General features: G+C 57.2%; 3 protein-coding genes across 3 annotated transcripts; 2 read left to right on the top strand and 1 right to left on the bottom strand.

Annotated features, from left to right (window-relative positions):
• Positions 1–820: 820 nt before the first annotated feature.
• On the top strand, positions 821–3,158 carry GCG54_00007845 (Coronin-like protein crn1; the record flags this gene model as incomplete). The annotated part of the gene is made up of 8 exons (XM_045407822.1): positions 821–854; positions 945–1,033; positions 1,168–1,310; positions 1,390–1,536; positions 1,602–2,023; positions 2,074–2,110; positions 2,169–2,283; positions 2,334–3,158. The coding sequence occupies 8 exons, from the start codon at positions 821–823 to the stop codon at positions 3,156–3,158; spliced, it is 1,812 nt and encodes a 603-aa protein (XP_045263211.1).
• A 1,056-nt stretch (positions 3,159–4,214) lies between these two features.
• On the top strand, positions 4,215–5,438 carry GCG54_00007844 (uncharacterized protein; the record flags this gene model as incomplete). Its single annotated transcript, XM_045407821.1, has 3 exons — positions 4,215–4,632; positions 4,692–4,804; positions 4,863–5,438. The coding sequence occupies 3 exons, from the start codon at positions 4,215–4,217 to the stop codon at positions 5,436–5,438; spliced, it is 1,107 nt and encodes a 368-aa protein (XP_045263210.1).
• A 767-nt stretch (positions 5,439–6,205) lies between these two features.
• GCG54_00007843 (Transcription factor steA) lies at positions 6,206–8,669 on the bottom strand (the record flags this gene model as incomplete). Its single annotated transcript, XM_045407820.1, has 3 exons — positions 6,206–6,491; positions 6,855–8,493; positions 8,546–8,669. 3 exons carry the CDS (start codon positions 8,667–8,669, stop codon positions 6,206–6,208), a joined length of 2,049 nt encoding a protein of 682 aa, XP_045263209.1.
• Positions 8,670–12,566: the final 3,897 nt, after the last annotated feature.

The raw sequence follows: 12,566 nt of genomic DNA, 5'->3' as shown, positions 1-12,566 counted from the left end.
GGAAGCATTATTCTGGAGTCGGGTTTCCCGTTTAGGTGTACGTATGATGTAGTACTAAAATGGGAGGTTTATATCATTTTGACATGCGCGGGTTGGTGGTGGTTGTCATGATAAAGTCGACGCGACATGCAGCTTCTCACCTCGGTGAGGAAAGGGATCACGTGCAGCACAGGCGTGATGTGCATGAACTTGGGAACTTGGCTGGACCCTTGCTCCATCATTTTGCTGTAAGCGGAAGGGAGCCACGGAGGCGCAGCTGGCCCGGGGGAGTTTCACGCAAGGTATCCATCTGTAATTCCAGCGCTGGACGTCTTCAGTAAGTGGAAGTGGGTACGTAGCTCCTTGGAAGTGGGCAGCGGGCTTGTTGCGAGCCAGTGAGTGACGGGGCGGGATGGGCGCAATGAGCAGCAATGTCGCTCCAGTGTCGCTCCTCGTAGCGGCGGGAAGGTAGAAGAGGCAGGTCCAGTGAGGTGGGTGGAAAAGGTACCTGAAATAAGGTACCCTGGTGCTACGGATGGAACCAGCAGCACCACATTCATCTGTCAAGGTCCCGCCGGGCCCGCCATTGGGAGGAACAACGGGCAGCTCTACACTAGTGTAAGGTAATGCTAACTGTAGCTATCGATTCCTCCGCGTTCCCAGTCGTCGTCCTCGTCGTCCCCTTTTGCTTTTGGATCACCAAAACTCGTCGCAGGCCTTGGCCTTTTGCACACAGCATTCTCTATCGTCTATCGTCTGCATCTTTGCGATACCCCTTCCCTCCCTCTCCCGACTCACTCCCGCAATTTCCATACCCGTTTAACATAATACATCATTCCATATGGCGGGCCGCTTTGTACGAGCGTCGAAGTATCGTGGGTCTCTCTCCGTCATCCCCTTTGTCGCAACCACCCGCGTTGCGCTGCGAGGAGCTGACTGCTGACGCCCGACCTCTCTCTACACAGGACACGTCTTTGGAAAGCCGACTCGCAAGGAGTTTTGCTACGACAACCTTCACATTAGCCGAAATGCGTGGGATACCAACCTGGTGAAGGTAAGGGGAACTGGCCTTTTTTTTTTTTTTTTTTTCCCTCTTCTACGGTCGTCTGGCCCGAGACACGTCAATGAGCCGCTCGCGAACGTGAAGGGACGCAAGAAAGCTGACGAGACACTTCTCCCTACTGCTAGGCCAACCCCGAATACCTTTCGGTCAATTGGGAATCTGGCGGCGGCGGCGCCTTCGCCGTCATCCCTCTCGGCGAGAAGGGAAAGCTCCCCGACCAAATCCCGCTGTTTCGAGGCCATACCGCCACCGTCTTGGATACCGACTGGTACGCCGATCCCGCGACCGCCCTGCCCCCCCTACACCTGCCTCGAGCGCACGCGACATGCTGACGGCTCACGTGCCAGGAACCCCTTCAACGACCGCATCATCGCCTCTGGTTCTGAGGACGGAAAGGTCTTTATCTGGGAGGTTCCCGAGAACTTTACCCTCTACACGGATGCCGAGGAGCCCGGCCATGTTTCTCCCGTCAGCAAGCTCGCCGGCCATTCGAGGTTCGTCGCGCCACGAAACCAAACACCCCCCTGAGAGCTAAAAGTGCTGACTGCTAGACGTACAGAAAGGTTGGCCAGGTCCTCTTCAACCCCGCCGCCGAGAACGTCCTCGCATCCGCGTCCGGCGACTTCACGATCAAGCTGTGGGACATTGGCACCGGCCAGTCCACCCACTCCTTGAAGCACAATGACATCGTGCAGAGTCTGTCCTGGAACGCGAGCGGCAGCCTGCTGGTCACGACCTCTCGCGACAAGAAGATCCGCGTGTGGGATGTGCGCGCTGAGAAGCCCGTCCACGAGGCCCCTGGCCACCCGGGCGCCAAGAACAGCAGAGCTGTGTGGATGGGCGAGCACAACCGATTCGCGACTTGCGGTTTCTCGAGAATGAGCGAGCGTCAGATTGCGCTGTGGGAGCCTGGCCGCAACGAGCCCATTGGGGGGTTCACCATGCTGGACTCCATTTCGGGTGTCTGCATGCCCTTCTGGGGTTGGTGCTGTCTCCCGAGAGTCCATTGCTGAAGTGCTGACTTTGTTTAGACGAGGGATCCAACTGCCTGTACCTTGCTGGAAAGGGGTGAGTGGTTCGATGCGCTGCTTTGATGATGGTGAAAGCATTGCTGACGCGTCTGCAGTGACGGCAACATTCGTTACTTTGAGTACGAGAACGACAAGTTTGAGTTCCTCAGCGAGTACAAGTCTGCGGAGCCCCAAAGAGGCATTGCCTTTGTCCCCAGACGTGGAATTAACGTGAGTTCATGCAGCCTTTCGAGGAGCGGCGCAAAGTCTGACTCCAGCAGGTCCACGAGAACGAGGTTATGCGCGCTTACAAGACGGTCAACGACACTTACATCGAGCCCATCTCCTTCACTGTCCCCCGCAGAGCCGAAACCTTCCAGTCCGACATCTTCCCTCCTGCCACCGGTCTCAAGCCTGCCGTCAGCGCCAAGGAGTGGCTTGAGGGCAAGGATGGCATCCCAAACAAGATCGACCTCGAGAGCGTGTACGAGGGAACCGCGCCAAAGGAGGTCGTCGCCGACTACAAGCCCCCTACGATCGCCTCCGCCCCCACGCCGGCCGCCAAGCCTGCGCCGAAGCCCGCTCCCGCCCCCGCGCCGGAGCCTGCGCCCGTCTCGCGCTCGCCGCCTCCGTCGATGAAGGACCAGGGTGCGTCCATGGCCAACATGGCGTCCAAGTTCAAGGATGACGAGCCCGCCGAGCCGGTGGAAGACGACAACTCGAGCTTCGAGGAGGTGCAGAGACCAGCTCAGCGCGCCGCGCCCGCTGCTGCCACCCCTGCCCGTGTCGAGCACGCCACCAAGATCCCCTCTCCTATCAAGCCCGCCTCCCCTGCCTTCAAGTCCCCCGCCAGCACGTCGCAACCGTCCCCCGTCAAGCAGGCCGCCCCCTCTCCCAGCTCCTCGGGCCATATCGAGTCCTCATTGGACCAGATCAGACAGATGCTGGAGCAGCAGACCAAGCTCATCGGCAAGCAGAACGACAAGATCAGCCAGCTGTCAGCCGAGGTGGAGGGTCTGAAGCGCAAGGTGAACGCGGGTGGATCTCAGGACCAGAGCGAGAGGATCAGACAGTTGGAGCTGGAGCTCGAAGCCGCGCGGTCTTAGATCACATCACATCCTTGATGTCACTACAACTACCGCTGCTGCCGCTGCTGATGCTGCTGCCCGAATGCGTGCTACCTAAACTAGGGGAGGGGTGTGTGTGGACAGTGGGGGAAAAGATGTGATGAAAACGGGGGGATTTTGGGATGGATAGCAAGCAGTGTTTGTCAAAGCTGTATAGTTTGGTGTTTATTAGTTCTTTTTCTTCTCCCCCCGTTTCTGATTTTGCTTCTTCTGGGTGAGACCTCGGCGACGATTGGGCGCGTAGCGTAGCTTTGGCGCTGGTGATCCCCCCCGGCGGGCACGCGCGCGCGCATACGTGTATGTGTGTCAGGGTTGCCGCTGGAACTATTCGATCTCGTCGTCTCTTCCCGTCAGCGACACCAACGTATCAAACAGTCATCCCTCCACATCATCTGTAGTTGTCCTGTTGTTGTTCGTTTCATCCAGTTCACAGCCCACCAAAAGTTTCAGCATTATTGGACGCCAGCAGTTTCTTGGCATTCCAACTTTTGTTCTCTGCGTAAGACGAATTCCTCTTCCATCCAACAAGACAGACTTTTGCTTGGTGTGACACGTAGAGAAGGACGCGCCTCATTAGCAAAAACGTCGTCCCATGATGTTGGACTGCAGCAGTGAGGTAAGAAAGTTTGGGGCTTTGTGCTTCTCGTGAGACGGCGAGGATGAGATGTACCTTTTTTGTCTATTATGGGGGCAGAACATATCCCACCAAGGCTGAGCCCTGCCCCCCGCCAGCAATGGGGGAGTGTCTTACTGCCCGGGCCAGTCAGGACACTGGGATCGGGCAAAGGATGAAAAGTGGGTGGACAAGGCTGCATGGACCCGCTAAATTTTCAATTCGGAGCTATCTCTGCAACGGGCGACGATAGCTCTTTTTTCTTCTTTTTCTTTGCAGTCAGTAAAATCCTGCACCACCTACGACACGCATTCTTTCCAGGCCTTTTGTGACGACGACCAAATCTCGCATTGCCTCGATCGCGCGACCTGACGCCAGTTTTGAGAGTGAGCAGAGCAAACAGGGCCAGAGGAAACGACACAATGGCATCCGTACTCGGGAAGCGCAAGGCGCCGTCCGCCAACGTCTCCAAGAAACCTGCCTCCGCGACGGCGACGAAGAAGAGCAGCAGTCCCGCTTCCAAAACGGCGATCACGACGACCGCGACAAAGAAGCGCAAGACATCAGCCGCGGTCAAGCCGCAAGCGAGCCGGAAACCAGCGGTCGAGGAGCAAGAAGCAGACGAGGCGACGATGGACGCGCAGGAGATTTTCAGACGGCACTTCGAGGCTGCGTTTGCGCCGCTCCCCGGCACGGCTGGGGCAAAGCGCAAGGCGAAGAAGAGCAGGGCGGCGGCGGAAGTGGAGGAGAGCGAGGAGGAGGATGATGACGGGGAAGAGGAGGATTTGGACGAGGACGTCGGGGTCGACGACGAGGACGGATGGGGCGGTGTGTCTGATGGTATGTCGACGAAGCTCTTGAACCGCAAAGGGGAGGCCGGGGCGCTGATGTTCTCACAGAAGACGAGGAAGACGACGACGAGGGAGACAATGTGGTTGAGGTGGTGGACCACAGCTCTTCCAAACCCCTCCCGGCGCCGAGCATGTCCAAACGCGAGCTCAAAGCCTTCATGGTGCGCTACCCTACCTACCTCCGTCCTTTCCACCCCCCCAGCTAACTCAACCACCTAGTCCTCCAAACCCCCCTCCCAAACCGACCCCAACCCAACAACACCAGCCTCCGAACCCCCGGCCGACGAAGACGACGAAAACGACAAGTCGATGCTCGCAAATGACCTTGCCCTCCAGCGCCTCCTCTCCGAATCCCACCTCCTCGCCAAACACAACACTTCCTCCTCCACCTCCTCCGAGCCCAAGTCCTTCGCGGCCGGGAAACTCCGCCAGCGCCAGCTCGACATGCGCATGCAATCCCTCGCCCCCGGCGTCGCCTCCCTCTTCAAGCAGGACAAGATGCCCATGGCCCAGCGCAAGGGCATCGTCGCCAAGGCCGCGCAGCGCGAGACCACGCGCAGGCGGCAGGCCAAGGAGAACGGCGTCGTGCTGGAGAGGGAGGCGCCCGCGCCCAAGAAGAAGAGCGGCGGCGGCAGGGGAGAGCGGACCGTCGGCGGGCCTTCTGTGGGACGCATGAGGGGTGCGCAGTTGACGTTGAGCGAGAGGGACGTGAGGAGCATCGAGGGTAGTGGTGGTGGTATGAGAGGTGGACGAGGCGGGAGAGGTGGAAGGGGTGGAAGGGGTGGTAGGAGATGATTGCAATAGACATTAATGTCGAATACCTACGTTGAAGTACATCCGTGATATCCTCCATTAGACATGATCCTTCAACGCTTTTGATTGTTCGCATACTTTGCTCACGAGTACTTGGTCAAGGTCAAGTTAAAAGTACTTTGAGGCATAATGAACCATCACATGGGACAAATCAGTGTGATCAACATATATCAGCATTCAAGACTCTGCTTCTGTTCGTGACATGCCTGTCCGGAACTCATAGAGTCGCCGAAACGGTTCTCTCCTCCTAACCCTGGTATCATCTGGCCATACAGGCAAGCTTGCTTCTTCTCAAACATGCCTCTCCAGCACAAAGGAAAAGAAACAAACTATATATACATGTGCGAGTCGTTTCTCTTCTTCGCATCGCGACCCTAAGCTCATGCATGAAACTCTCTTTTCCATGGGTACAACAACAAAACGCTCCTCGAGATCTTCCCAGTCTCTCGGTGCGCATCTATGTGTGCGGGTTTCCTTTTTGGTTTTCGCCTGGCACCAGAGGCCAGACGATGATGCTGAACACTTGAAAACAACAAACGATGAGGAAAGAAAAAAATTCGCCCGGAGCCAAAGGAGCAAGTGTCCAGTCGCTAACGCGTGCCGAAAATCCATGGTTGGATAAATGAAGAAAAAATGAAAAGTCCCAGACCGTTTCCGAACCGTTTGTCATAGCCATGCCGCCCACTCTAAAGAACACCGTGAAGAAACGTAACTCCAGTCGTAATGAGAGCTAAAGCTCAGTTGCCGTCTCACATGATAGCGCTCGCGTTGACTGCCGGTTGGCTGATGGTCATCGGCATGCTGAGCGTCTGCAGGCTGTTGAACGTCGGGGCCGGTGCCATGCCGGCAGACGTGGGCGTTGACGAGCTGTTGACGGCGCCGTTCATGGAGCCCGTGACGTAGGCGTTCTCGGAGCTGGGAGAGGCCTCCTCAAGAGAGCCGAGCTGGTCCTCGCCAGAGTACTCTTCCTCCTCCTCGCCGGAGAAGTTGAGGGCGGCCTCGCCGTTCTCGCCACGATCATGAGTACGCTTGTGTCTGTAGAAGCATCCGGGTCAGTCCAAGTCCTGCTAAGAAAAAATTTCTTGTCCCCCCATGTTGGTGGCTGCGATGATGTGTAGTGTTGTGGTGTGTCGTGGCGGTTGGACGTTGGTTTTGATCGCTTGGGGTCTCGCTCCACACTCTACATCTTCTGACAAAGGAAATGACAAAGGAAATGATATCAAGGAAAGTTGGGGCATACTGTGCTAGGTTGTCTGATCTGGAGAATGCCTTGCTACAATAAGGGCAGATGTAGGGTCTTTCTTGTGTATGTGTTCTCACGTGTCTGGAGGTTTTGGTTAGATTTCAGGCAGGTCGTTTTATGGTTGGTGACAAATGAAAATGAGATCTGGTTCTTACCGCTTGAGGTGCTCGAGACGCTTGAAGAGGCGGCCACACGTGGGGATGGGGCAGGAGTGGGACTTTTGGGGGTAGGGTCCAAGTTCCATGACGGTCGCGGAGCGGGCTCTGCGAACGACGCCGTTCGGGCCCTGCATGCCGGGCCGCGACGCGCCGTTCATAGAACCATCACCGGACAAGTCGTCATTGGTGAGGTGGGAGAAGTCTTGCTGCTGAAGGGACATGGGGTTGAGTGCTGGGCTGCCTTCGACAGTGGACAGCGGGGTGCCGTGTCGGGACATTTCCAGCATCTCCTTGTGCTGCTGGCTTACCATGGACATGGCGGAGCTGCTGTAGGCAAGGCCGGGAGGGGAGTTGTCTGCAGACTCGTCGCCTTCAGCGACAGGGCCGACAGATGCAGAGACTGACCGCCGGAGATCCGAGGGTCTGTGCTGCTGCTGCTGTTGCTGCTGAGCGGCAGCCTGGGCCTGGGCCTGGGCGGTTGCAGCGGCAATGGCGGACATTGACGGCGGGATGGAAGAACGGCGTCTCCTCTGCTTGTAGGTCGGGGAGCCCTCAATCACAGAGTAGACGTTGTTAGTGCCGTAGGCCCTGGAGAACTGAGGACCGGCGAGGTTGGAGGGCGGGAGCTGGATCATGCCGTTGAGGCCGTTGACACCACCGCCCATGTGGTCGGGGATCGCGGTGTAGAGGCCGGTCTCCTCGTTGGCGATGTAGGCGGGCTCGGCGGCCATGCCGAGGGCCTGCTGGGGCGGTGTGATGGGCTCGAAGGAGATGCCCCGGTTGCTATAGTCCTCGTATTGGGAGGAGACGAAGGAAGGAGCGGGCGAGTACTCGAGACCGTAGGCGGGCATGGAGGCGTGCCTCTGGTGGCCTTGGGTGATGGGAACACCGTTCTGGTTGTACTGGACGCGGGCGAAATCAGGCTCCCTCTTGACCATCTGCTGAGGAGGCATCTGCTGGTGCATTCCCATCGCTCCGTAGGGAACCATCGCCTCCATGCCATCCGCTAAAGGGGCCACCGATTGGGGGATCATCTGCGGGGGAGGCATTGAGTCCATGGCTCTCATGACGGGAGAAGTGGACTGGGACTGGGAGAAAGTCACCTGCTGGGCGTTGAAGGAAGAAGAGTTGGCCTGCTGGGCCTTGGTGAGCTGCTCGTACAGCGACTGAGACGAGTCGTACTGGAAGGACAGGGCGGGCTCGCTGACGGCGACAGTGGTGGCTTCCTGGCCCATCTTCTCTCGCTTCAGATCGCGCTCCAGGGCGTCGAGGAACAGGCGGTCGTGGGGGACGCTGTACCAGTAGAAGACCTTCTGCTTCTTCTGCGTTCGGATGCAGTTGTTCTTGTACAGGAAGTCGAGGAAAGGGCTCTTGGGCTCCTCGAGGGAGGCGTCGGTTCCGGACTTCAGATTTCTCAGGTCGGAAAAGATACCCTCTTCGAACTTCTTTGAGTTCTTGACTGGACGGCCGAAAGCCTGGAATCTGAAAGACAGACACCTGACGATGTCAGTGCCGGAGATGTGGAAAAGGTTGTTCCATAGCACGCAGGAGACGTATTCGCCCGTGGGGAGAAGGAATCTGCGGATGTACTGATCCGGTTGCCAATCAACGGGAGCAGAAATGAGGAAGTACTTGACTAGAAGGTTGTCAGCAAAAACGTCGTAGTCCGCCACTCAATCGCAACTCACGGTTGTCAACCTGCTGGAGGGCGACCTGAGCATCGTGGGGGAGAGCCTGCTGGGCCTCAGTGCTCAGCATGAAGGTCTCTGGTTTTTGGGGGGCCATGCCCGCGGCGGCATGTTGTGAATACATCCTGTCGGTGATTTGAGGATGTGATGTGGTGGTTGACGACGGATGTCGGTCGCGTCTGACCGGATCGAGATTGAGACCGCGCGGGTTGTTTTCGAGTCGGCAAGATCGCGTCAATGATAACAGTCAAAGAAATGTTGTGAGATTTTGAGCGGTATTCGCTTTAGTTGAGGCGCTGCCGTGGAGATTTTTTTATGTTGTTGGTTTTAGAGACGTAAATCGAGTCCAGCCCGGAGGAAATAACTTTTGGCACACTGTTGACCAGCACGACCCAAACTCGACCTCAAGCGAATGATGGGAGGGGGAAATTCGACACAGGCGGTGACCGTCAAGGCTGCTGCGGCTTAATGTCGATGTGGGCGGGTTGATTGGGTATCGTCCTCGGGTCTCGTAGTGGAAACACGGGGTCGAATGAATTAAGGGTCGAGTTGAGGATGGTGGATGCGTCAACGGCAAAACAAGAATGGTGAAAAGCTCGACGAAGATGACCCCGCAGGAACTGTAGGCGACTAGTTTGTGTTTTTGTCGATTCGCGATGATGATAGACAGCGTGCGACAAGCAGTGTCTGATGTGTCGGCGGGAGGGATGATGTGCCTCGGGGGTGGTCAGTCCTGATGAGATGGGAAAGAGAAAGCTCAATCCGTAACGGGGGGTGGGAGGTATGTGCGGCTCCGACGAGGAGAAAGGGAAGAAGGGGGAGGGAAGTGGAGAGAATAGAAAAGAGAGATGGGAAGAAGAGAAGAGTCTTGTAAGAAGAGATATCGAAAGACTTCTGGGAATGGGAGGATGGTCTGGGGGTTTAATGATTTTGGACGGGGTGAGGAAGGGAGGAAGGGGAAAATAGGTCGAGCGTGAGAGAGATGGAGCGAGAGAGAGGGACAGGCCACAGGAACAAGGTAGGGTAGGAGCAGCTAGGCCAGGAGGAGGACGAGGGACAAGCAGACAGACGGACGACAGACAGACAGGACAGGACCCGACCAGCGGCAGCGGCAGACAGCGACAGCGGCAGTACTAAGGCAAGGTCGCAGCGCGTGGGCGTGGGCGTGTGTGTGCGAATGTGGATATGGGCAAGGTATCCGGAGTGGAAGAAGAGAAGTGGATGTGGAGGCGTGTGAGGTGGAGGGTGGATGGTGGTAGTGGTGGTGGTGGTGGTCAGGTTAGGTTGGGTCCAGTCCAGGGGAGTGAACCTGGTAAGAGAGGAGGACAACGACGGGGGACGAAGGCAGAGTGTGTGGTGGCAGCGGATGGGCGAGCGAGGGCACAGAGACTGGCCAGGGAAGAAGGTACTTACAGCGACTGGATGGATGCAACTGGGCGGAAAGTGAGAGAGTGAGTGAGTGAGTGAGAGTGAGAGAGACTGGCACCGGGGGGGAGGTGTTTAAGGGGGAAAAGAGGGGGGGTGTGCGATAAGACAGGAAGGGGAAGGGGGGGAGGAGGAGGAGAAGGAGGATGAGGGAGGGGGAGACGCCATCCATCTGCCCAAGGCAAGGACATTGCAGGTACCGCGCTCTCCTACCTTTTTGTCTATTGACCATAGGTACATTCTCTCTCTCTCTCTCTCTCTCTCTCCCCTCCTGCCGCTCAACGCCCGGTCTTGATGCTAGCCCACTTCACTAAGATTTGTTCATCGAAGCCGGCACAATTAACGTGAATTGCATGCTGTTCGATCAGTCGCTTCCTGTGCTGAGCAGCACATACACATACACATACACGCAGACAAGAAGGCAATGCTGCTTCTCAGTACCAAGTAGCAAGAGCGTGAGGTCGTTGTACCGTGGCTGCTGGGTACTGAGCAGAGCACCTAGACGAGGGACTGGGCCGGGGCCTGATTGGCAAGTGGGAATGGGACTTGCTGGACAAGGGGCCGTGGTTGGATTGTGGATGGGATTGTGGAGGATGGGAGAGAAAGACGGGAGGCACTAGCAGCTAGGGCCAGGGCCAGAGCCAGGGCCAGTCCAGGTCCAGGTCCAGGAAGGATGAGGAAGACGAAGACCCAGTCAGTCAGTCAGTCACTTACCAGCCGTCCAGTTTGCGTGTAATTCTGATGGTACGGATACAGAGTACTGCGTGGTAGAATGAGCGCCAGAGACAGGACAGGCACACGGCGCGCGCGCACATGCACACGGGGGTAGGACGCGCGCACACAAGTCGCCCGCAGAAGAAAGAGAGCGAGACAGAGACAACGAGCCATGTTGCCAACGTCGATACCTTAGTAGTAGGCCTACATACGCGGTATGGCCGTTGGCATGTATCGGCAAAATGTTTCTGCTCGCTCTCCTCCGAGTTGCCATGTCGTTCTGTTTCTGCATGTCCTGTCTTGGCTGCTGTGTGTTGTATCCGCGGTGCTGGCGAACAGGGGATTGTCAGAGGAACAATGGCAATGACGAGTTTGTTTGTCTCTGCGAACTGTCTAGACTCAGTGCCAGTGCCCGTACCCGTATCCGACAGCCCACAGGAGAGGAGCAGAAGCCGAGTTGATAGATCATAGCTCGCCGGAGGCTGCCGGATTGTCTCTCGTTCGGTGATTGTGGTATAACACGGCCGGTAGTATACGTTAGGGAATAAGCGGCCATCTACATCCAGCCCAGCGCATACCACGCAGGATGGGCAATAACGCAGCGTCGATATAGCCTCAGCTTACCACAAGTAGAGTAGGTTCCCGCCAGAGCGAGATCATCTTTAGGGCTCCCTAGAGGCTAGTTTCCGTGCGCGAGATTGAGATTGAGAGGGAACACGGACGAGCGTGGTGGTAGTAGTCGCGCATGTGGATAACATGGTATCCGTCACAGGGTGGTGGATGACTAGAGTGTGTGAGTGAGTGAGTCCAGTGTCTCTGTCTCTCGCCATCGTGGTGGCCCGTGGCGGCAAAAGGGTCAACTACAAGCCCTTCCCCTTCTCCCGCAGATACATATCCGTAGGTAGGTACTGATGGTTGAAGACGTACCGATGCCGCTTGTGGCACTGCGGGACGGTACTTTGCGGCTAGCAGCGACACCGTCGCAGTGATCCAACTTAGACGAGAACAAGTGTGGAAATGGAGCGTGCCCTGTGCCTGCCCCTCCCCCCTCTGTGCCTGGTTCCTGCTTCCACAGCGTGACTGTGCCTGTTCTAGGAGGGGCAGTCGAAGACGAGAGCCTGCACCTGCACCTCAGAAGTTCAGAAGGCAAGCACTGGACTGGACCACACGGAGAGAAGGGGGAAAGGGTGCGGAAGTACCGACCGGGGGTCCAGGGGTTCTATTGTGGATCGCCGATTGGCCGGACATGGAACTAGCCTCCCCCACCTTAACCAAGCAAGCAAGCCAGCCAGCTTAGCCAAGTACCTGCCTCGAAGTACCTTCCTCCCCTCCCGCTTGTTTTCTTTCTTTCCCTCCTGATGGCCTTTTTTTGCGCCCTGCTTTGCGGCGCTGCCCTGCCACAGTCCAACACGGCTTTCGAACTGCGTGGCTCGCGTCCGGCTTCTTCTTGATCTTCAATCTCGCCCGCCCGCCCGCCGCCCCGGCTGAAAGATCACCTACCTTCGGACCCAGCAGGGGGGGCAGAGACCGCTTGTTCACTGCATTTTCCGTCGTGGGAGATGGTCCACGTCCTAGCGCAAAGAGCTGCTAGACGAGAAAGCGTAACATGGAAAACGGCAAAAGTCAAAACCACAAAAATCGACAGACGCGTGTGGGCGGTACTTGCCATTCGCTGCTGACTGCCCGCCAGACGCATGTACCCTTGGCAGCCCACCCCTTCAAAGACCACGGATTGAGTTGAGCTGGGCTAGGATATCGCATTGTGAGAAAGAGAGGGTGTGCTGTGCTTCTGCTGCTGCGGCGCGGCAGGCAGACCACAACCAACAACCAACAACCGTCAACCCCAACTGGCAAGTCGGCTCGGTCGACGGGCAACGACACC

The sequence above is a fragment of the Colletotrichum gloeosporioides genome, assembly GCF_011800055.1.
Source record: "Colletotrichum gloeosporioides strain Lc1 chromosome Unknown consensus_51, whole genome shotgun sequence".
Taxonomy (NCBI): Eukaryota; Fungi; Ascomycota; class Sordariomycetes; order Glomerellales; family Glomerellaceae; genus Colletotrichum; species Colletotrichum gloeosporioides.
Note: the sequence above shows the minus strand (reverse complement) of the source record. Positions and strands in the feature narration are given on the sequence as shown.